The sequence below is a fragment of the Petromyzon marinus genome, chromosome 37 (assembly GCF_048934315.1).
Source record: "Petromyzon marinus isolate PM22_M1 ecotype Great Lakes invasive population chromosome 37, UKy_Petmar_22M1.pri1.0, whole genome shotgun sequence".
Taxonomy (NCBI): Eukaryota; Metazoa; Chordata; class Hyperoartia; order Petromyzontiformes; family Petromyzontidae; genus Petromyzon; species Petromyzon marinus.
The window spans coordinates 21,775,145-21,799,066 of record NC_133703.1 but is presented as its reverse complement, the minus strand read 5'-3'; the positions used below and the strand labels follow the sequence as shown (position 1 = coordinate 21,799,066).

At 45.2% G+C, this 23,922-nt stretch overlaps 2 protein-coding genes across 8 annotated transcripts; one reads left to right on the top strand and one right to left on the bottom strand.

The window, feature by feature from the left end:
* Nucleotides 1-991: 991 nt before the first annotated feature.
* TMUB2 (transmembrane and ubiquitin like domain containing 2) lies at nucleotides 992-8,420 on the bottom strand. Of its 2 annotated transcripts, none has more exons than XM_032967129.2 (3): nucleotides 8,180-8,420; nucleotides 2,939-3,566; nucleotides 992-2,561 (listed from the first exon to the last, which is right to left on the bottom strand). In XM_032967129.2, the coding sequence occupies exons 2-3, from the start codon at nucleotides 3,556-3,558 to the stop codon at nucleotides 2,192-2,194; spliced, it is 990 nt and encodes a 329-aa protein (XP_032823020.1). In that variant the 5' UTR covers nucleotides 3,559-3,566; nucleotides 8,180-8,420; the 3' UTR covers nucleotides 992-2,191. The 2 variants fall into 2 exon arrangements, with proteins under 2 accessions (XP_032823020.1, XP_032823021.1); XM_032967130.2 differs by having other exon boundaries at nucleotides 8,189-8,420.
* A 198-nt stretch (nucleotides 8,421-8,618) lies between these two features.
* Nucleotides 8,619-21,271, top strand: LOC116949622 (GATOR2 complex protein WDR24-like). Of its 6 annotated transcripts, XM_076072441.1 has the most exons (10): nucleotides 8,620-8,692; nucleotides 10,744-10,835; nucleotides 12,425-12,474; nucleotides 13,886-14,084; nucleotides 14,400-14,580; nucleotides 16,135-16,241; nucleotides 16,707-16,850; nucleotides 17,389-17,469; nucleotides 18,209-18,421; nucleotides 19,400-21,271. In XM_076072441.1, exons 1-10 carry the CDS (start codon nucleotides 8,635-8,637, stop codon nucleotides 19,514-19,516), a joined length of 1,242 nt encoding a protein of 413 aa, XP_075928556.1. In that variant the 5' UTR covers nucleotides 8,620-8,634; the 3' UTR covers nucleotides 19,517-21,271. The 6 variants fall into 6 exon arrangements, with proteins under 6 accessions (XP_032823019.2, XP_075928556.1, XP_075928557.1 ...); XM_076072442.1 differs by lacking the exon at nucleotides 10,744-10,835 and having other exon boundaries at nucleotides 12,465-12,474; XM_032967127.2 differs by lacking the exon at nucleotides 10,744-10,835 and having other exon boundaries at nucleotides 8,626-8,692; nucleotides 12,465-12,483.
* The last annotated feature ends 2,651 nt before the right edge of the window (nucleotides 21,272-23,922 follow it).

The following is a 23,922-nucleotide window of genomic DNA, read 5'->3' as shown; positions in this document are numbered from 1 at the left end:
ATGTATATACACTTTAAAAAATGGTTGCCTTAATTTAGGAAAATCCGATTGCCACAGTGGGCAACCGATATGGCAACTTGCAATCAGATCCCAGGTCACATGGACCCGATAGTGTGCTTTGTAGACCAATCTTTTGCCATAGATAAAAATAGGTTTTACCCTCTGGAAATAACGTGTTAAGATGTTCAAACTCCAAATAATCCTTTTGCAAGAAATCAAGTCTGCATTAAGCACAGTGCTTGTGAGCATGCAAACTAACATGCTCTGATAATATATGCATCGTCTTTGAAACCGATTGGCCTCCAGCCTTCTTTAGACGCTAAAGAAGGCCGTCTCTGGTGTAGGCCAATGAGTTTCGTAGACAATTCATTATCAGAGCATGTTAACCACAAGTACTGTGTGGTTAATGCAGACTTGATTCCTTGCTAAAGGTTTCTATTTGGTGTTTAAACATCTTAACACCTGTTTTATTGCTAGAAAGGGTAAAACCTATTATTTTTTTCATACTTTTGATACTGGCAAAAAGGTCCCAATTTTTCAATTTTCAACATTTTTTACTTGCCATGGGCATACAAAGTTGCTTATAGTAAATGCACTGGCAGCAACAATGTATATACAATTGCCCATATCAATTAAGGCATAAGATGGCTTTCCTCTCGACAACAATAAAAATACATTCTAAAGTGCTAGCATGGCAACAAGTGTCACCTTAATGAGGCAACATTGGAAAACATTTGAATGTAATCCAACAGTTGTTTACTACTTGGGTGTCAAATCATTTTATAGACAAGTATCAAGTGGCCAAAACGAGGTCCGCGGTTTTCCCTTGACTGCTAGTAGATTCGTGACATCACGCGTAGCTCGGTAAGCCAAGAGCTGGCGCTCTGATCAGACAACCTTAATAAGGTGACAATGCTAGTGGTCATTAAAGTATGGCCACACAACTTCACTGCCTCAACAACCAAAGCATGTATTAACACAATGGAAAGGCTCATTACAGAAATATTTTATTCAAACATAACTCAACTCCAATTACATAATTTATTGTTAAAGACGAAGTTTTAAAACACTGCTTTGAACTCCATCCCGATAACCTTTTACCTCACCCAGACCACTGCATAACGAAGACACATCCTTGCTTGGCCCAGTCATTCGGCCTCCCGGGGGAATGGGCGACGGAGGAGAGTGGATGGGGATTGGAAAGGGGATGAACAGAGAAAGCCCGGGGGAGGTGAGGGGGCTTTATCCCTGCACACAACTGTTTACATAATGGACTGCCGGCTGCTCGAGGTGGTCATGAACACAAGTTGCATGCAGAAACACAAAAAAAGGGCACTTGTAAATGCAAAGGGTCCCCCGCCCCCCGAATAGGCACGCCATCTTAAGTTGCTGGCCTTGTGCCTGCTTGCATTGGTTTCTGCATCGGCTGGCTGGCTGGCTTTCCAAGTAGGAGTCATACATAGTAGTCACACGGGTGCCGACTCGCAAGCATGGAAATTTGCTAAATTTCTCTAGTTCACGTTCTCGCTCCTACGAAGAGAAGCCTATCTCTGCCCATGGGAATCGCCAGTGATTACGCATGATAAATGTCATCACCCCAATGACTTAGGGTGCACATTGAACATGGATACACGTTGTTATAGTACACTGATAATAAAAAAATATGAACTTAAGCGCTATTTAAAATAATTTTGAAGCAGTAAATATAGTATAATTAGGTGAAAACGTGTGCATGTACTGTTTAAAGTTATTCAAACAGAAGGTCTGCCTCATTGCATCCCGATAAGCATTATTCAAGCATTCGCCCCCTTTATAGTCATATAAAAATGGCCTTTTGACATGTTTGATAATATAATTAATGGGCGCTGTGAAAAGTGCATGCTTTGTTACAAGTACCGTTATCAGCAGTGCTTAAATTCTGGTGCGCAAAGGTACATGGCGCAGCCTCCGAGGTTACGATGTAACCCGGCACAGCGGGGCATCGACAACGCGCACTCACAAAAGGACGCTGCGCGAGCGACGTCGAAGACTCGCAACGCCAGGCCGCGTCGGGTCTTTTCGGAGAATTTAAGCTCCGCTGCGTAAGCCCCACAGTACGCGTGCGTCTCAACACTGGCAGGCACTACAGAAAACGAATGTGTAGCATTTAAGACGTCGTCGCGAGCGTTGCAAAGGCCCAGAGCTCTGGGGCTCATCGTCTGTAAGTGTTGAAGGCGATGACGCTGAAGATGACGGTGACCCCGACCAGCGAGACCGTGGCAGGCGCGGTGAAGAGCTGCTTGTAGGCGATTCGCGTGTACCACACCACGACGAGCATCAGCAGGAACAGGGGCAGCATGAGCCCCCCCAAGTTCAGGCCGTCCGCGTTGGGGTCGGCGAGCGCGGCGTTGATGCGGGCGTTCCAGCCCGCGGAGGGAGGCGCCGTGGGCCGCTGCGATATGTGGCAGTGCAGCACGCAGCCGTGGTGAAGGCCGTACGACGAGAGGGGCCGGCTGTCGTCGTGCAGCAGGCGCCCCTGGTAAATCAGCCGCACCTGCTCCTCCTGTCCGGGGAACTCCGCGCTGAAGTTTTGCACCGCAGCACAAATGAAAACTCGTCAGAATTTTTAGGTCTTTTTTTTTTAAACATCCATACACGGCGTACAGTAAAATCGCACAACGTGTGTATTTACTTGTCAAACCCGAAACAATTTACATTTATAATGCACCGATAATTATAACAATTGTCTCAGAGTGCAGAATTATAAAGGAAGAATGGGAGGTAAAGGGAGGGATATAGATAGGAAAAGAGAGAAAGGAAGCCATGAAGGGGATTCAAAGGTACAGTTGAAGACAAAGGATAGATGTAAAAGCAGGGAGAGGGGACAAGGCAGAGGTGGTGTGGAGGGAGTTCCAGAGGGCAGATGCATAGCAGTTAAAAGCATGTAGAACAAAAATACCTTTTAAAATGTCCAATGGTGTCACTAGGCCGGACTCTGACGATTCTCTCCGTTTCATTCAAAAACTTTAGCCGGATCTGGATTAGTCTGTCACCTTCGGGAGCTGCACTACTGCTGTTCACAGCCTCTTCGAGCGATTCCGCACTGCCGCTGCTACCGCCGCTCCGCTGGTCCTCGGCTCTCCTGCGCGACACCGGTGAGTGGCTGGGACTACTGCTGCTTTGCGCTTGCGATGGAGATGGCAAACCATGGTCTCCTACGTGCGAGGGTGATGAACTGCCTTCAACCGAGCCGCTGCCATGCGTGTCCGGCTGGCTGTTAGCATCACCGACTGCTTCCCCCGTGTTACCGCTGCCACCGGCGGCCGAAGCGTCGTGGCTTGGTTCGGGGCTCGCGCCACCGCCGCCGTCGCCGTCGCCGCGGTTGGCTGGCTGCGGTGCAGTGTGCGGTGCGGTGTGCGGTGCGGTGTGCGGTGGCCGTCCCTGAGCATCTGCAGGCCCCGTGCGGCCCCAGCTGTCGGCCATGCTCGTGGAGAACCAGACGACGGCGAGCGTGGCAAAGCCGAGCGCCGCGGTGCATACCACCAACACCTCGTCCGCGATGCCCTCTACCAGCACCATAGCTGCACCTGCACGGGCGTCAGTGGAAAACAGCGTCACGTTCACCACCGCCGATACCAGAGCTGCTGTACACCTATAGCCTTAACAGACTGTTGGAGCAAGTGCTGTCAGCGAGCGCCTATGTAGGCCGAAACGGTAAACAAGGGGGTGGGGGTGTCTTTGTCTCCCCAGTGGTGATGTTTACACACCGCACAAGGTACCCATTTGAGGCTGAGTAGACCTAGGGGAGGCCCAGGCCTAGTTCAGATAGTCGTCACCAGTGTTGGCTGTGAGCAGGAATCGAACTCGGGTCACCAGGTTTATAGCGCAGCGTTAACCGCTATCCGCTGTCATACCACTTGCCGCTGTTACAGTTGCACGTGAGACTAAATAATTTACATGGTATAAATGCATGTCATTCATTCACACAAAGCCTCAGCCATTTTTTTTCAGGAATCGGCAGGCCTGGGGTCGATTACAATTGTGATTGTGCCATTTTGCCATGAAATGCAGTCACAATGTAATTTGAGCTAGCAATGCTGCTGTAATTACTTTTACAATTACCCCAGATCTGGCAGGAGGATCTTATTCCATGAGTCCACTGCCATTCATTGTAGGGACTGCTTTGTACACAGGAAAATGCGGAGTGCACAGAGGAAATGCATGCATATCAGGGAACAACACTAAAAAAACTACAATGGGTTTACCAACCCATTTGTTGTCCCACTATCTTCTGGTCAACTCGTAGTACAAGATTCTGGATTAAGGATGTCTGTGGACATTAAGAAGAAGAGTTATAATGCAGTAGATTGTTATAAACAAGGCAATTTATAAACGCACACAATATTTCACAGATGCAAATGACCATGACTCCCGAGGCCCGGAGCCAAACTCGGCATCACTCGAAAGCTGGGCGAAAAGGAGGTGGTGGGGCCTTGAAGAGTCTCTTAAAAGTCAGTGAAAATTGAATGCTGAGAATTTGCAGCGGGATGGTGTTACACACAATGAAGGCTGCCCAAGGAAGAAACGATGCCTGGCAGTTAACGGTTTCTGGTCCTAAGTATAGAGATGGTTTAAACTCTTGACAGTTCAAATATTAGCGCTGGAATTTTTCATCACTTTATTGAATAACACGGATTCTTAACTTAAAGAAAACATGAAACTCTCCACCCCTAAAAAAAAGTCTTACCTAGACAACTTTTTACCAAACCCAACACTGTGCACCAATCTCGCCTACTGCGAGTGGCCAAAGTCCCAATGGAGGCTCAGAGGAGGTCTTCCCTTTACCTGTGGACAGGTGAAAGAAGTAAATGTCGCAAAGTGGATTTGCCGGCTTCCACTCCTCAAACTGCGGCGTCAAAGACGGCCGTTTCAAAGACACCAATTCACAAACCACGGATTTACTTTGAAACCAGTTTATCAAGTGTTTTTACACTCGTTTTGCATATTTTACCAAGCACCTAGTATGAGTGCTTGCATTGAAAAATGTTTTAAAATCTGTTGCAAAATGCCTGGCTCATAATTGATTTAAACAAGAAACAGACCGCCTCCTACTTTACCAAGCTACCTAGCAAGGTACATTGATCGACTTGTTTTGGAAAAAAATTTTTGCATTGCCTATACAACACGGTGACTGGGAGCAATGGCTCTGCATCATGACCGCATGCAGCAGTCCCATTGTCATTGGTAAAGAGAGTGCTCAATCAGCTTTTAGACTCCGCTCAGGACCCCAGCCAAGTTGTGGGTTGCAAGCCTTTTTGCCCTCAATGTATTTAAGACCCCAGGAGGGAATTGTCTCCAACTACCTTGTCACAATCAATGCTACCCCTCTTATCCTCCAGATGCTATTCGTCCATCAACAAAGGTGTGTTTTTACAGTACTTCTATCAACCTCCTCTACCCACTCGCTCACCATCACAACGTAATCTCGGAGAATGTTAAACACCGCTGTCGTCGACGATTGTTGATGCGTCACGTGCCAAACCACTGCCTCCATTTCTTGAGACTCGCTCCCCCTGGACTATCTGCACTGCCAGGCAGAAGGCCCATCTTCAAATCTGACTTTTAAGAAAAAATACGTTGTCTTATTCCTTGATATGATAAATGTAAACATGATTTATGTTAATGCGTTTTTTTTACCGAATCCTCTCTTTGCACTGCCTATAAACCCTTGACGACTTCATTAGACCTCTTTTGCCAGTACCAAAATGTAATAATAGGGGTTTTCCCCTTTTTTCTGGCAACAAAACTGAAACCTTTTTTTACGAGGATTCATGTCTGCATTAACCACAATACCTGCAGTCAAAATGCAAACAAAAAACATACTATGATAATATATGATGCATTGTCCTTGAAACTGGTCCACACCAAGGGACGGCTTTCTTTTGAGCCTCGACCCAATTGGTGCTCGACCAGATGACGTCAAAACGCGTCTTTTGGCGTCATCTGGTCGAGCACCAATTGGGTCGAGGCTCAAAAGAAAGCCGTCCCTTGGTGTGGACCAATCAGTTTGAAGGACAATGTATATATTCATATTCTTAGTTCTTTCGGTAAAATCACGTTGAAGGGAAACAACAAAATAATAAAATATATATATAACAATAAAAACGTGACTTTACCGAAAGAACTAAGAATATGAATTACTGCAGTCACGAAAGCTTTAAATCAAAAATGTATATATTATCATAGTATGTATTTTGTTTGCATTTTCACTGCAGGTATTGTGGTTAATGCAGACATGAATCCTTGTAAAAAGGTTTCAGTTTTGTTCCCTTGACGACTGTCGAGTTATGTTACTGCCTTGCCTCACACAAGCAAGGGAGAAGTACGGTGCTCCTCTGCAATGCCTGCGGATTACAACACTCGTCCTGTCCGCTATCGGGAAAAGGCAGCGAACATGGCCAGCGCATGATGAGAATTTAACCACCGCACCACATGTAAGCCAGAGGAAGCTCTCAATGAGGCCCCGTCAGCATTTGGCCAAGAGACTACACTACGTCTCATATGTAATAAAGGAGAGTACACTACGCCTCATCAGTACTAATGTACTACCTGTACACGTTATCGATAGCAGTGGAATGTATCACACGCTGAAAAATATAACCGGACAAACCAATACACGAGATTGTGCACATGGGCTCTACAGGTGACATTGCAAAAGACCGTATAACGCTTTCAACCATGCGTTTGCCATCGGAAGCGTTTAGTTAGCGATAATCATAATTTCTGACCCGCCCATACTGGACATCTGTGAAAAAGAGCTTCATAGCTCATCGGATTCCTCCGATGGAGACGGAACGAGCGAATAACACAAAAACGTGCTTCACTCGATTTGGAGATAAAAAAAAAGAAAACCAGTACAGATGAGACAACAAGGTCTAAAAGAGACAACACAGAATGGTGAATCAGATCTCATTAGTACCACCAACATTTTAACAGCGGATATGTAGAATCGCTCTCACTACAAGCAGTGCCAGTGTGCCGCTGCATATCACATTACCGGACATCAACGATGCTGCAGGTTCACAGGGTGACCAGTTACATAACGTCCGAGATTCTACCTGCTTCGGCAATAGCCCGACCGCCTATGGCGGCTCAAACGCCAACGGTGGACACTCCATATTCCCATGACCAGGCCGGTACATCCATGTGGATCAATCGCTATTCAAAGCACTGTAATCATTTACAGGGCGCTTACATTCCTCAGCAAACTCAAAGGTGCCTTGCATCACACCTCACCTCAACCATATCCACGCCCTGCTATAAGTTTGGTCAAGGGGACCCCCAGCGGCAGCAGTCCCTGTGCGGCACGGGTGTACGCTTGCCAATGAAGTATTTGTTATACGTTCATGCACAGGTTTGTGTTAGCACTAGTTCTTATGCAGCAGAGCTTCCCGGACAAACGCGGAGGAACTAAATAGTACTGTGGTGAGAGCTCCGTATTCAGTCCATCCACACACGGAGCACTACCGCAGAGCGACTAACAGCGGCGCTTTACGTTGCACCACCATCACCCGTCACGAAACAACAACGCAGGCGCGGCGTCTCAACCCCGCTTGCGACCCGCTGGTGTGTGGGGGGGGGGGGCGGGTGTAAGGAAACTCCACAGTAGCATGGCCAGGGCGAGTCCGTCCACTCGCGGCACCCACGGCGTCTCAACCCTGCTTGCGACCCGGTAGTATGTGTGGGGGGAGGGGGCGGGTGTAAGGAAACTCCACAGTAGCATGGCCAGGGCGAGCCCGTCCACTCGCGGCACCCACGGCGTCTCAACCCTGCTTGCGACCCGGTAGTATGTGTGGGGGGAGGGGGCGGGTGTAAGGAAACTCCACAGTAGCATGGCCAGGGCGAGTCCGTCCACTCGCGGCACCCACGGCGTCTCAACCCTGCTTGCGACCCGGTAGTATGTGTGGGGGGAGGGGGCGGGTGTAAGGAAACTCCACAGTAGCATGGCCAGGGCGAGCCCGTCCACTCGCGGCACCCACGGCGTCTCAACCCTGCTTGCGACCCGGTAGTATGTGTGGGGGGAGGGGGCGGGTGTAAGGAAACTCCACAGTAGCATGGCCAGGGCGAGTCCGTCCACTCGCGGCACCGAGGCAGGAGGGCGCGCGAGTGTGGCGTCGGCGTACAGTGCGGGGACTCTCACCACTTTCACCTCGCTGCGTTCCGCCGACAAGAGGTGGGAGGGAGGTGCTTCTCCGCTGGCGCGAGGCGACTGCGGAGCCGGCGGGTTGAGCCGAGGCGTAGAGTAACACGCGAGATAAATGAAACGTGATTAATATTGTGAAAGAATAAAAAATATATAACAGCGCCTCAAGTGACGGCGGCGGCAGCAGCAGCCAGCAGCCAGCCCCCTTCCTTCGCCACGTGACCCGCGCGGAAAAGTGAAATAGATTTTTTATAACGAATTCTAATCGATTCGATTCCCCCTGCTTCGCGTGTTAGAGCCGTACACCGGTGGGAATCGACCGCGCAGATTTGCTCCCCGCGGTCGATTCCGCTTTAAAGTGCACACGGCGGTAGGTGAGTTGCGTAGATTATCTGGAATCGATTCAATTGCTGTGGGGTCCCCCCCTCCTCCACCCTCGTACAGTGGTTGCTATGGGATTCAGTTTCTCATCCAAGACGAGCCGAGCCGAGTTTATTTTGTTTAGCCCAGGTGAGAACTCAGGGGACCTGGATCCGTCGGATTTGCAAGAGTCACCATTTAATCTGCTCGTAGGGAGGGAGGTTGGAGGGGTGGGGGTGAGGACGATGATTGTTGCTACGTCTAATCCCAATTCAGTCAATTTTGCGGTGTAATTTTTTTCCCCTTCTAATTTTGTAAAATTGTAACGCCTGCACACGATGGGCCTCCCCTTGCTAATGGCGGGAGGGCATCTGTTGACGTCCACAGCGAAGCATGCGGCTTGTAGTATTATAGCAGTATTGACCAGGGCGGCCGCTGGTTCTGAACCGCGAACCTCTGCGGCAAGTGTCGAAGGCGCCACGCACTGGAGCAGGGCCACATCACCGACTCCAATGTTAATGACTTTTAAAAACAAATGGTGCCGATGTTTAACGCTTGTCAAATCTCACGTACGGTCGAGGTGCTGTGATTGAAACTCAATTGCGTGATAGAAAATAGTAAACACGTGGGGGGCCGTCCATAAATGACGTCACGCACCTAGGGGGGGCGGGGTCAGACGAGGGGGGGGGGGTGTTGAGAAATGTGACGTCACATCAAAATGCGCAACTTTAACTAAATATAGAATTGTTATAACAACACTAATTGTTATAACAACACTCCTACAACAGAGTGCAGCGCCACATTAAATACGCACCACAATGACAATAGTTTTTAAAGCGATTTTAAGCATGTTGTATTTTTAAAATGGAAATATGGTTTGGGGGGGGGGCAGAGCTTTGTGACGTCATATTTGAAGGGGGGGGTCTGATTTTTTGTGACGCCGTATGACGAGGGGGGGGGTCAAAAATCGTCAAAAATCGCGTGACGTCATTTATGGACGGCCCCTTGGCTTAGTAGAACATACGCAGGTGGGTAAATAAAAGCCATTTGAGGCTTGTGTCACTGCTGTCAAAGATCAGAATCACTATATGTGCAGTATTTATACCGGAGGAATCCGATGAGCTGTAAAGCTCTTTTTCACAGATGTCCAGTAAGGGCGTGTCAGAACGTCACAACAACAAACAAAACAATATCACGATCGGAGTGCAACGTATAGGAAAGGTAAATAAATCACTTTCAAAAATATACACTAATAAAGCGAAACAATTTTGTTTTATGTTAACCAAACCCACTAAGGAATTCAACTTATTGTTTCAGAAGCCACCTGGCCACAAATGACAGCTGAACAAAGTGGCTTATCGCGTGGAACTTTATAATGGCCCATGGTCAATAATAATAATCAGGTCCCTGCAGGGTGGGCTGGTAGGACAAGTCTCTGCGCTGTCTATTGCTGATTTTACACCCAACAGCACGAGATTTCACTTCGTTAAAGTATTGAAAGGGGACGGACGGACGGACACAATCTATTGAAGGCTGGTACACTCAGTTTACAACTTCGTTCCTACCAGTATAATAATGGAGCTTTTTGGAGGAGGCCTTCATCCAGCAGTCGATTTGATCACGGCCGATAGATACGGAGATGAAGTATCAACTCCACGAGAGATGCTCTCTCGCATCTCCCGTGCGTGAGACCACCACGGCGCAGTTACGCACTTGCTGTGTGTCGATTCGCGCGCAATAACGCTCGGTGGAAGAAAAACCAAACGAAATGCCGCTGTTGCTTATTTCACAAAGCCGTACGAAATAAGGAGCAGAGCGCCACCGTGGACGTCTGCTGTCCACGGAGAGGGCTTCGGGAGGGAGAGTTCCTGGAATTATGCGATTCCTCCGTCGAAGGAGCGCAGGAGATTGTTTTGGTGTTTATTCAGTGGGGTAGTCGGGGGTGTTTAGTCCCAACGAGTCGGTGGGGTCTACTTGGTAGTGGTGGCCCTGGTGGTGGTGGCCGTGGTGGCCCTGGTGGTAGTGGTGGCCGTGGTTGTAGTGGTGGCCCTGGTGGTGGTGGTGGTGGTGGCGGTGGTGGCCGTGGTGGTAGTGGTGGCCCTGGTGGTGGCCGTGGTGGTGGAGGCGGTGGTGGTGGTAGTGGTGGCCCTGGTGGTAGTGGTGGCCGTGGTTGTGGCCGTGGTAGTGGTGGCGGTGTGCAGGGCTGCGGCCACGTGACCTCGCCCGAGGCCGTCGCCACGGCAACGGCGCCACGCGCCCCCGGAGACGCCGCAGGGAGAGAGAGGCCGACTCGGTGAGACGTCCAGACGCAGACACACTCAAGACGCAGACACTCAAGACACACTCAAGAGACAGACACTCAAGACACACTCAAGAGACAGACACTCAAGACACACTCAAGAGACAGACACTCAAGACACACTCAAGAGACAGACACTCAAGGCGCAGACACCCAAGACGCAGACAGTCAAGACACACCCAAGACGCACTCAAGAGACAGACACCCAAGACGCAGACACTCAAGAGACAGAGACTCGTAGGGACACACACACAGAGACACAAAGACTGAGACAGACGCAAACAGACAGACATAGAGTCACAAAGACCCGTTGAGACTCGCAGAGAGACATAAAAGACACACGGACATCGAGACTCAGAGACGTAATCAGAGACATCGATACTAAGACATAGAGACTCAAACACATCGGGACTCGTATACACACAGACTCAAAGAAACTCACAGACACATACATACAGACATATCACTATAGACACAGACGCACAGGGAGACACATATGCAGGAAACAGGGGAGAATTCACTGTAACCCAGTGGGAATCGACGCCAAACCACATAGCCCCTGGACATCACCACACCTGGCTGCCCCGGCGGCCCAGGTGATGGTGCCCGAGTAGGGATCTCATCCCCATTGCTCATTGACTCTCAACAAAGTTGTCCCTGGGTGGTAACAGCGTGAAGGTTGTCGCGGTTTTTGGTTCTGCTCTCGGTTGTTGTGTGTTTTTATTTATTTCGAGTACCACTGCGTGCTGTTGTTGTTCAGCGTGATGACCGACGACGTTTCGTTTCGAGTGCTTAGGAGCATCTTGTGGGGGGGTGGGGGGTGGTTGGTACATTCAGCTTCTGTAAGATGCCCCCAGTGTGTGGAGCGAGAGTCGGACAAGATCACATCCGTGATGTTTCAGGTTCTGTGAGACGTGGCCTTCGCTTCTTTGAGAGGTCGTGTGTGTGTGTTGGGACGAGACAAACATTTGTCAACTTTGTCATTTCGGTTTGCAAATCTGCTAAATTGGCCCCGCGAGGCTGGCATACAAAATTTCCGGCTTCTGTGCGTGAATTCACAGGAAGTTGCTAGCATCCACTTCACAATAGATGAGAATCATAAACGTGTTATGGTCGTCATACTATACGATTCATATTGACATTTAATTAGCGTCGCATAAACTAAAACGAACACATACCATACGTTTTAAAGGTGTTTGCACTTTAGGACCTGTTGCTGTTATATTTGTTTTTCATTATGTGCATTTCCGAGTTTTCATTTTGTCGCACTCCATAACCTTTTGCTGTCATAATGTTTGCTGCTGCGACGTTTGTAACTCTGCATTTGAATTCACATCATGATAACTGGTTGCTGCTGCTATCCTTAATGGTGTGTTATAATTGTTTCCCCGAGAATCCGTTTCATGCTGGGTCTTTCGGTAAAGTCACGTAGATATGTTCAAAGGAAATAAGACGACCGCTTGCGATCGAAACGTCGTAGTTTTCTGTAATGTTTGATTATTTTATTTGGCCATATCTACGTTACTTCACCGAAAGACCCAAGAATATACAGTTTTATGTTAATCATATTCATTTTCACCCAGGTCTCCTTCAAAAAAAGAAACTTCTGGTCTCATTTTCCAGCTCTTACCTGGTAATCAAGGTATTATTTCACAGTAATTTAACACCACTGTAAAACTCTTTAAGTGTAATGCACTCTGTCAGCATTAAACGCAGAAACGTGCGTATAGAATAACAAGTATTAATACAGTAATTCGCCCATCGTAATGTGTCATTCTTACGTAGTTATAAGTACCTGTACATTATGAGACCTCCTTTGCCAGTAACAAGATATAGTAATAGGTTTTTACCATTTTATCTGGCACAAAAACTGACACCTTTATACAAGGGATCATGTTTGCAATAACCACAAGTAGTCAAAATGCAAACAAAAGAGACAACTCTGATAATAATATGCACTGTCCTTGAATTTGATTGGTCCACACCCGAGACGGCTTTTCTTAGAGCCCAGTCTCCACTGGTGTTGGACCAGAAGACGCCAAAAGGCGTACAACTCAAAAACAGCGCACCATCAGAGTATTGAGTAAGTGCTTACCCCGAGCTCTCAATACTTACATGTAAGTGCTTACCCCGAGCTCTCAATACTCTGATGGTGCTCTGCTTTTTGAGTTGTACGCCTTTTGGCGTCTTCTGGTCCAACACCAGTGGAGACTAGGCTCTAAGAAAAGCCGTCTCGGGTGTGGACCAATCAAATTCAAGGACAGTGCATATTATCAGAGTTGTCTTTTTTGTTTGCATTTTGACTACTTGTGGTTATTGCAAACATGATCCCTTGTATAAAGGTGTCAGTTTTTGTGCCAGATAAAAGGGTAAAAACCTATTACTATACCTGTACATTGATTTTTCATGTGAGATTACATTGGTGAGGAGAGGGAATGAATTATGTTTATAGCTCTGAACACAATGACTGTAGCCAATAGTAAGAGCAAGCTCACGCTTATATACGTGTGAATACATAAAAGTCATTGTCTCGGGGCTCCCAAAGCTCTTGTCAATGTGCATTTGACCAAACTTCACAATGCTGGTGAGTGCTGGTTGGTGAGAAGGAGACACCCAGGCCCCGTTCAGATATCGCTCGCCACTGATGTTAGCCAGAGCCATCAATTGAGATCAGGTCACTGCGTTCAGATCGCACTGTGATAACCACCACTTCCCCCCCAATAAAAACCTGTTACTGTGATCATAAAACTAAAATTTTGCCTGGAAGAGCAGTGGCACAGTGGTTAGCAGACCTACGAAATGAACCCGGTGATCTGATTTTCATCCGGGCCACATGAACAGGTCCTAGATTCCCCACCCTTTACCAACCCACACTGAGCAGTGTGGTGAAGTATTGCCGAACAACCCCCAAGACCCTGGACATGGCATCGAGTGGCCTTCAGCAGTGGATTGACAAAAGGGCTGTACACTGTCAACCACAATTTGATGACATTAAATTAAGTTACCTTTGAAACGATTGCGGTTCCCCTCGTGCATGAGTGCAGCATGGCTCGGCGACGGCTCGAGGAGGCGGTGAACACAGCGCGGGAGCTCAATGAGAAGCTGGAGCTGATGAAGCCGGAGCAGAGCTTGCAGCATCCCCAGCATGTGCCCCTGCACCGGGACAGCTATGGCATCTACAGCCTGCAGTTCTCCCACAGCGTGCGCAAGCTGGCCGTCGGCTTTGGCAATGGGGCTGTGCAGGTAACCTGCTCCCCCAGCACAATGTCAGCCCTGATCAATCCACCGCTGAATGTGAGACATCCCCCAAGCTGTCACCGTCTCTCACAATCCCGCAATTGAATTAATTCGAGCAAATGATCCCAACATTAATTTCCTGAGAAGCCTTCCCCCATAAAAGCTACACGTCCATGGATGTGCATGCTCTGTAAATATTTACTGCGGTTGGAGACACATTTTAATTACAGTCTCTGCACCATTGTTCTTTGATTGGGGTTCGTCATCACCCTCCGTGTAGAACACACTGCCATTCTTCGCAATGGTGTTTTTATTATTTAGGTATTGAGGGTGCCGGAAGGAACCCCACAGGCAGACCTGTGCCTTGGCCACCCAAAGCGACAGGCAGTCACCTGCATGGCCTTCCACCCCAAGAACATGGACCTCTTGGTGGCCGCGTCCGCTGACGGCAGCGTCAACGTTTACAATAGCGAGACGAGCGAGTGTATCCTGTCGTTCACTGGTAAGCAGCGGCTTCACGCAGGCACCTTGTACGGTTGTGTCCACCTGTGTGAGAAGTAAAATTACACATTAATATGTTACAATTAAAATTAGAATAGAAACAGTGATTCATATCCATATAGTACCTCTGTCATCGACTGCTGAATGAAGGCACCCGTCCCCCCATGCCATGTTGATTTGGGGTTATTTGACCATGAGGGTTATTTGACCATGAGGGTTATTTGACCATAGTGGTCAGTGCGGGTTGGTGAAAGGGATATAGGTCCTACGACCCGTTCTGATATCATCACACGTCAGTGATATTTGCTGTGGCTGGGAATCAAACTCAGGTCTCTGGGTTCATAGCTTAGCGGGCTAACCACTATGTGTTAGTGGGAACACATTAATGCACTTAATTTCTGTTCAAACGCACTAATTTGCGTCTCATGAGTAGATTGGATAGGTTGATATATAATGAGAGTGGTAATCGGGTGGTGTGACTTAAGCTTTATCAGTCCCATAAAATTAAAGTCAGCTTTCAACTTTGTGGTATGATATGGACTATGTTGGCTGCTTTACATGAAACTTCATGTAACAAGTACATCTCAGTTTTGTTCCAGAAGCAGTGCCCATACACTGATGTTTACATTGTGATAGAATATCACATCAGTCATCTGTTCATCGCTGAAGGTCTTCTTTCACAGCGTGCAGCCTTATGTGAAGGTTATTAATGAGGGTGAACACAATCGTGGCTCCCATTGAGCAGATGGCCCAGTTACTTTTTGGAGGGCTTGTTGGCGTTTGGTGAAAAGATTGAGTTATATTTCAGCAAGTAATGTTCACATTTTTTATATATATGCAGTACATATACTGTCAATTTTACCACTGGTGTACAAGTATTTCATTTTGAGCAGGCTTTTTGTCGAACTTTGGATTGCTGTTTATAGAGTGTGGCAGTCTTTATGAACTGTAAGTAGTGCTGCGCCCAGCTAAATAGTTCGGAGACAGCATATTTTTTCAAAGACCACTCATTTCTGAAATAAAAATTATTGCATTTTAAACTCAGATTTCATAAATTCATAATACATTCATCTAAAATAAAATATACATCAGTAAATATGATTTATTTACTCGAAATTTTACATGCATGAAAAATCTCAAACATGGTCAATGATAAAATTGCTGTCAAAACATTTCAGGCATTCCAGTTTTCAGTTCAGCTTATTTTATTTAATCATGATAGAACCCAAGCGACTAAGATAGTCTCATTTGGAATAGTGACCTGGGGATTGGGGGGTAAAAATAATCACTTGCCCCCCTCCCATTTCATTTTGCCACACTAACCCCCCTCCCCCACCCCTCTTAGAACCCTCCTTGACTTCTGTAATACTTCATTTTGCATATCTCTGTGTGGAACTTTACAGAATTCATGATGAACACATTACACGTTGGGCCATTATCCTCACTGTTAATGATTTAACTTTGCAGCGTTCCGTTCCTCCTTCTATAGGACATGATGCCACTTTGTGAAGGGGGATCTATGCTAGGCTGCGCTGACCATGTGCTCTTTCTGCAGAGGAAGGAAATGAAATCAATGGACTTGATTTCTGTCTGGATGGAAGCGTTTACGCCACCTGCGGAAAGGATAAGAACATCCGCGTCTACGACAGTCAAACAAATCAGGTAATGTTGCAGTGGTCAGTACCACAAGAAATAAGAAAACAAAACGAGAGGGGATCCTTAAACAATATGAAAAACCACTGCAAAATGTGTGAATGTTTCAATAACAAAAATCCCCTTTTCCAAATGCAAGTTTGTGTTTTTTTGAGATAGCATCACCTGACTTGCACAGAACAGCTGAGCAACCACAGCCAGTGCAAATAAAACATATAAAATACAGGATTGATCAAATACGAGCGGGTACAACGGTGAATATTTGGGCAAGGCAAATAGAGTGGAGATTGCGTGCCATTCATGATTCATTGCAGCGATCAGTAGTTGCTGGATGGTGCCAAAGACACCACTGGGGTCATTGTTAAATAACAAGAGCTAACCTACTCAGAATTTTTAAAGTAAAAACAAACCTTACAAATCCATCTTCATACTTGACGTGTGTGTATGTTTGTGATCTCTCATTTCTCTGGCTAGATGGTCCATATGTACGAAGCACCTGATATTTCCTGTGAAGACATCAGCCTGACCAGTGGGCATTCCCGTAGGATATTTGCACTCAAGTTTCATCCTGAAGAATTGCACTACTTCGTCACAGGAGGATGGGACAACTCTCTGAAGGTTAGTGCTCTCAGTCTGGACTGTAGTCTCTGATCACATGAATGAACCTCCTGCTTAAGCCTACATCTACATACATCGTTTTCTTGGTACGGTAATAATAAAATAATAGTGATTTCCATTTATTATTAATCCACTGCTGGATGAAGGCCTCCCCACACCTTTCGGCCATGGGTGTTGTTTGATTGTACATCATCATATTGATCAGTGTGGATTGGAGCATGGGGCTGGCCCATGACCGGTTAAGGTATAACTTGCCACTGCAACAAGAGGGAATTAAGGTAACACAAAATAGTTTTAAAAGTGTATAATGAGTAAAAAAAAAATCTGAGATTTTTTATCTGAAATCTTACTGAAATTGTAAAATGCATAGTACACATTGTTTAACTGCAATTTCACGTAGATCAATGTTATGGCAAGAGAGATAACTTCACGCAATGAAACCTTCAAAGTACCTGTTTTCATAATTAGCTTTCACCGAGTGGAATATTACTCTCTTCAAACTTAAACAGAGCAGTAAGCACTCACATTCCTTTCTCAGATCTGGGACAAGAGGATAACGAGCTCTGCTCGGAAGCTTATCATCGGTCCACACATATGTGGCCCAGGCATCGACATCAAAGTAAGTTTTTACAGATCATTCTTTTTACATGGGACCTTTTTGCCAGCATCAAAGTATGACAAATAAGAATAGATTTTACCCTCTCTGGCAATAAAACAGGTGTTGAGATGTTAAATCATCAAATAGGTACCTTTTGCAAGGAAACAAGTCTGCATTTATACTCTTTGGTTCTATTCGGTAAAGTCACGTAGGTAAAAAATAAAATAACAAAAATCACGACGAAGTCTGCATTTACCACAAATGCTTGTGGTGAACATGCAAACAAACATGCTCTGATAATATACTTACATTGTCTTTGAAACTGATTGGCCTACACCAGAGATAACCTTCTTTATGGCCAGTCTCACCAGTGTCATATATCAGAAATAGCTGCTCACACCGAACTATAAATGCCCTGATATGTGAATTGTCTCTGTACTGTTTGCCTTTTGATGTTCTCTGGTATGACACTGGTGTTTGTTTGCATGTTCACCACAAGTACATGTGGTTAATGCAGACCTCATTCCTTGCAAATGGTATCTATTCGGTGTTTGAACATCTTAACAGAAAGGGTAAAACATATTCTTATTTTTCATATAATACAATAAATTTGAAATTCCTAATTTCACTCGTGTCTTAAAAGAATAAGTCACAAATACACGTGACGAGACATTATTCGCTATTACCACAATGATGCTGTTTGTTAAAAGTGACAAGTCAGAGACAGTAAACCATAACATTTTTGCCTAACATTTGCCAGGGCAACAAGGTTTTGACTGCGTCATGGGTGGCCCAGAATTCGCTGCAGCTGTGGGACTTTGGCAGCTGCAAGCAGGAGAAGCAGATCCCCATCCCGAGCGAGCCGCAGCAGGGCGAGTTCTTGTACGCCGCCCAGTTCTGCAGCCGCGACATTGTCATCGCTGGTGGCAGTGGCACGAACACTGCTCATGTCATCAACTACAAGACTGACCAGGTGAAACAAACCACAGTTAATCCTTTCCCGTTCCGATGACGTACGGAACTGGAAGAAAAAACTAATCAAATAACTTTATTGGTTCCGAGGCTCCCACAAGGCCATGTGGGAGGGCATGTGGTACAGTTTGGTGCCAGCTATCATAGAGTGCGGTCATGTCGCTACGGTTCTCTGCGGTGAGTACAATGCCTTCAAAAACAACGGCCCCTACGCCTCTCTAAATAAAATGAATGCTGAACCACTTGCACGTTCCGAGATTTAGCAGTGATTGGGACCCACCCTACAACTTGCAGAACCGCAAAGGGTTAATGTCTTTGCAAGTGGCGCTTAAACCAAGCGTCGCATTACTGCATGTGGTGGTGTTGTGTACTGTAAGGTTTATGGATATGCAGCCACATAGTATTTTTTGCAATATTTGCGTGATAAAATGTAAACACGTAACAATCGATTACGATACATGTTTGTGGTCTCGGTATGTGCCTTGAATCGTGCATGAAAGAATTGATTATTTATGATGTTTGCAAATAATATGAAAAAGTCACAAACATTCCTTTTTTTGCCTTGGTGTTTTGTAATTTTTAGTTTGCATTGAAAAGTGCTTGATATGCTATTTTGAAGTGCTAAATATATGCAAGTCCTTAAACCTGTATATCCCACCGTAAGAGAGGTAGATTTACAAACATTGACCACAGGATTCTATGCATTTAAAATCAACCAAATCGTTACATGGTATTAATCATCCAGTTTTATCACGTGCTATTTGGGAATCATCACAATATATGAGAGTTTGGTTGTTTGGGTGTTTACATCACCATTTAACTTGGAGGACCCAATCTCTGCATTTAATCTAAGATGGTGATCCAGGTGGCTCAAGTGTTGCAGTCCAGGTTGAAAACTTTCACAGCCTGTACGTAATTCTGACTGGCCCACTTGCCTTGCTGTGCTGTGTGTGTCGATGGCTCTGTGTGTGTGTGACAGGTGCTGGGCAATGTGCCAATAGGAAAGGCTGTGCAGGCACTGGATACTGCTCTCGGGGGGAAGCACATTGCTGTTGCTGGAGTTGGTGGCAATCTTCATCTGACATCCTTAGTTTGACTATGTATGTATCTTTGTATGTATGTTGAACGTCTTTCGCACCATACGTAGCCAACCGTGCTAATCGGAGGTGCGACAATGTGAGACCTTAGAAAGCAACCTACTGCCTTGCTTCGCGCACGCTGGTGGCAATGAAAATAGATCAATTAAACTGAGTCAACAAACGCGAATGTTCTACACTGCCCCACAAACTAACACAATATGCCATTATGCTGAAACTCTCGACTGATAAATTTTGATTTAAAGCTTTCGTGACTGCAGTAATTCATATTCTTAGCTCTTTCGGTAAAGTCACGTTGAAGGGAAACAATAAAATAATAAAAAATATATAAAACAATAAAAATTCTCACGACGTTTCGACCATAACACAAACGGTCGTCATCGACTGATAGTTTAATTTTGTAAGATCAAAAACATTTTTAAATTGTCAGCCCGTTGCAGTGGGTAGATCATTGCCCCGATGCGATATGTATTAAATGTTAAGTGCCACTATAGTGCACATTGTTTTTCTCATTGATGATTGTAATGTACATGTGCACACGTGCATTTCTCTGTGCAGACGCGCTGTGCTGCTCATCTCAAAGTAGTCTGATACGGCTGGGTGGCTAGATTCTGAGATAATTCAGTAATTAAATGTCACATGAAGAAATAACATTACCTTTTTTTCTTTGAGGCCATCAGTTGCCCTCGCACATGTACTCATTTTGAACATTATAACACACATTAAATTGGACGACACATTCATATAACCAAAGGAGAGAATGAACACGAGAGGATATTCAGCGCAGAGACAGCAATCAAATCACACTCTTTGGTTTTTTCGGTAAAGTCACGTCGGTAAAACTAAAACCTACGTGACTTTACCGAAAAAACCAAAGAGTATGAATCCTTGCAGTCACGAAAGCTTCAAATCTAGAAGCAATCAAATCAGCTTGTGTGCAGGAGCTAGATAGATCGTTGCATCACAATACCACGAGAATCATAATATGAATTTAAACTGGAGGAATCCGATGAGCTATGAAGATCTTTTTCACAGACGTCCAGTAGGGGCGAGTCAGAACATTACAAAAACAAACTACACAAACACGATAGGAGTGCAAAGTATAGGAAAGGTAAGCAAAAGGTGGTGACGACTTTGGAAGGCCTTCATCCAGCAGTGAATAGATAATGGCTAATAATGATTCATATCTAAATGTGGCTTTGCTGACGAGGGCCATGTGGTAGGATGTGGAAATTTCTAGGCATCACAGCCCTTGCACAACTTACAAATTCTAACTCGTGCACAGTAATTGCTATCTAATGGCCACTTGCAGTGTTTGTTACAAAAATCGATGCCATGACAATGAGTGAAAATATGATTTAGATGGGGGTTTTTTTTCTCCTTGTGGCTTGCACTTAATTTTAGTAAGACTTTGGAAGGAGGACAATAATGTATTGTTTTAGTTTTGTTTGGTCTTAGTACAATTGTGTTGTTAGGCTTCTATGTAATGTGTTTGATACATTGATGTTAAGTTTGCTGTTCAATATGTATACTGTACTTGAATATTTTGATAGCAACGTCATGTAAACCTAGCTTGCAAATACAGTTTGTATTTAAATTGTCAAACTAAATCCGTGCTAAACAATATAAAAGGAACATAACTACAGTAGTCGGTAAGCCGTTGTATTGTTGTTTACTGTTGAGTCACATTTGTTTATTGTCTTAAATGAAATAATTGTCTTTTTTTTACGAATAAAGTAATACGGTGAGGATTCTCCTGTAATGATAAAGTCGTCATTCTGTGCGCAGACCTCTTATTTTCTAATTCACAGTCAAATGTATCCCTGCTTAAGCAAGCACCGACGTGGAGCTCATGTCTTTTGGCGATCCTGAGCCAGTGGTATTAATTCCACATTCTCATGGCATAATTTGATAGATCCCGTTCAAATATCAAAACTCAGCACGTTAGCTTACAGCACTTCCCTTAGAGGAAACATACATCGATAAAAAAAAATCAGGGCAATGGCCCTTTATCACAGAGAGACAAAGAGGTCGGAGATTGAGTGAATCATAGTTGGAGACTACATTTAGAAATTAAATGTTAAGATTTTTATCGAAATTGATGAATATCTAGTCAAGCTGGCATATAAACATTTACCAATTAGTGTATATTTAGTGACAGACAAACCCTTAAAAAGTCAATAATGTAAGCAGAAACTCATTTGTTTTTTGTAAAATGATCATAATATTCTGACACATTGCACATTAGTAGCAGGGGGAAAGCCATATGCTTATCCACTCAACAGCCTTTATTCATCTATTGCTATATATTTTTAAATAACAGAAAAAAAACTTTCAGTGTTATTACTGACCAGAAAAAAATATTTTAAGGGTAAAGTTGCAGTGTCTCTTTGAAGTGGGTAATAATTTTCATTGTGTTGAGATAGAAAAAAATCTTGGTTTTATTTTACTTGGATGGTATAAAATCAGTCGCTCTGAAACATGTTTTTGCATATTAAAAGAACTGGTGAATGCATCAAAACTGAAATTGCAAAAGCTAAATCAAGTGCCACAAACATGTCTGGGTAAAATGACAAAATAGTATGTTATTACCCAAAATGCATTGCTTCATCTGTTCCATCTCGTTTAGTCAATGAGCATGAGAAGTAAAAAAAATTGCACACAAATTTAATGAAACTATTATTCGTCACAAGCATGACCAACCCGCACACCGTTCGAGATACTGGTGATGGTTGGTTGTGTCAGGCTTGTGACTGAGACTGCAGGTGGCGATAAACACACGCAAAACACTTTTTAATTCAATAATAATAGGGTTTTTCCCCCTTTTTCTGGCAAAAAAAAACAAACCTTTTTACAAGGATGCATGTCTGCATTAACCACAATACCTGCAGTCAAAATGCAACAAAAAACATACTATGATAATATATGCATTGTCCTTGAAACTGATTGGTCCACACCAAGGGACGGCTTTCTTTTGGTACTGGCAAAGGAGGTCTAATGATGTAGATACTTTTTAATTCATTGAAATAATTTAAAACCAGAGGAGAGAGAGATACTGTTGAGATTAAACGCTCCTCAAGCGAGAGCTAGTTCGAGTATTTTGCTAGCGTTGGGGTTTGATTGCCTAGTTTAGCAAACATCATATTCTGGTTGGCAAGTGTGATTAGTGCTCGAGGTACTGCTTCGGTCTGATCGGTTAGTATAGTTATGATCTGGGCTCCACTCTAGAAGGTTCAGATGTGGTGGAGGGAATGGGATGTGCTGAATAGGAATCTCTCACTTGGTGTCAACACAATTTTTTTGTCAAGGAGGATTACGTACAGGCTACATTTGGATGTTTGGCCAATTCCACAAATGAGTGTCTGGCTTCATGTGGGAGGAACCCAGTGATGTTGCTGTACATGCAAACATCCTCGCATTCGAGGGGATACAACTCATGGCTCCGCACAGATGGATCGAGAAATGCGTCGCTGTACTGCCATCTCCTGACCACGTTTGTGCCGTGGGTGCGGTGTATCGTGATGCGTGGAGTGGTGGTGTGGAATATACCGTCAATTTAAGGAACGATATACTAAGCAATTACAGAACGTGCATTTAACGTTACTGTGCAGTATTCATGCGTCTTACGTATTTAATACGTGTGCTATATGGGGCCGTCCATAAATGACGTCACGCGATTTTGGACGAGTTTTGACCCCCCCCCCCCCTCGTCACACGGCGTCACAAAAAGTCAGACCCTACTCAAATATGACGTCACAAAGCTCTGCCCCCCCCCCCCAAAAATATATATTAAACATGCTTCAAATCGCTTTAAACTATTATCATTGTAGTGCGTATTTAATGTGGCGCTGCACTCTGATGTTGTAGGAAAAAACATTTATTGAAAAGTATATTTAATTAAGTAGAACGTGTTGTCCGTATTTATTTAAAGTTGCGTATTTTGATGTGACGTCACATTTCTCAAGCTCGTCACACATCGTCACAAATGTCTGACCCCCTCCTCCCCCCCCCCCAGGTGCGTGACGTCATTTATGGACGGCCCCATACCTGTTAACCCGTATTCTTGTACAGGCGTACGGCCGTTTCAATACGATCAAAAGCAATGTGTCTGTGTGTGTTTCTCCATTGTCGCGGGACTTTGCAGGATGGACGTGGCGATGTATAAAGGGGCAATGGAGATGCCCACTAGGGTCTGAGTTAGTCTGTGACACGGTCGGGCACTGACTGAAGGGTGCTCACAACTCTGCTGCTGTGAATGTTCAATGTGGATCTGGAGAGGGGAGGGGAGAGGGGGGGAAAACCTCTGGGCTGGCATCCGGGGCCGTCCCCGTTCATCCCAAGGAGGTTGCCGGAGTCCGCTGGGAGCAGCGAGACCCCCCCCCCTAACCCCAGGGGACCCCGGGAC

Bases quoted from the DNA above. Each gene is read 5' to 3' on its own strand.
- TMUB2 (XM_032967129.2), bottom strand. From the start codon at position 3,558: ATGGTGCTGGTAGAGGGCATCGCGGACGAGGTGTTGGTGGTATGCACC. The intron at 2,562-2,938 runs GTATTTTTGTTC...GCAAAACTTCAG, and splicing joins ACCATTGGACATTTTAAAAG to CGCGGAGTTCCCCGGACAGG.
- LOC116949622 (XM_076072441.1), top strand. From the start codon at position 8,635: ATGGGATTCAGTTTCTCATCCAAGACGAGCCGAGCCGAGTTTATTTTG. The intron at 16,851-17,388 runs GTTAGTGCTCTC...TTCCTTTCTCAG, and splicing joins GATGGGACAACTCTCTGAAG to ATCTGGGACAAGAGGATAAC. The intron at 17,470-18,208 runs GTAAGTTTTTAC...AACATTTGCCAG, and splicing joins GCCCAGGCATCGACATCAAA to GGCAACAAGGTTTTGACTGC.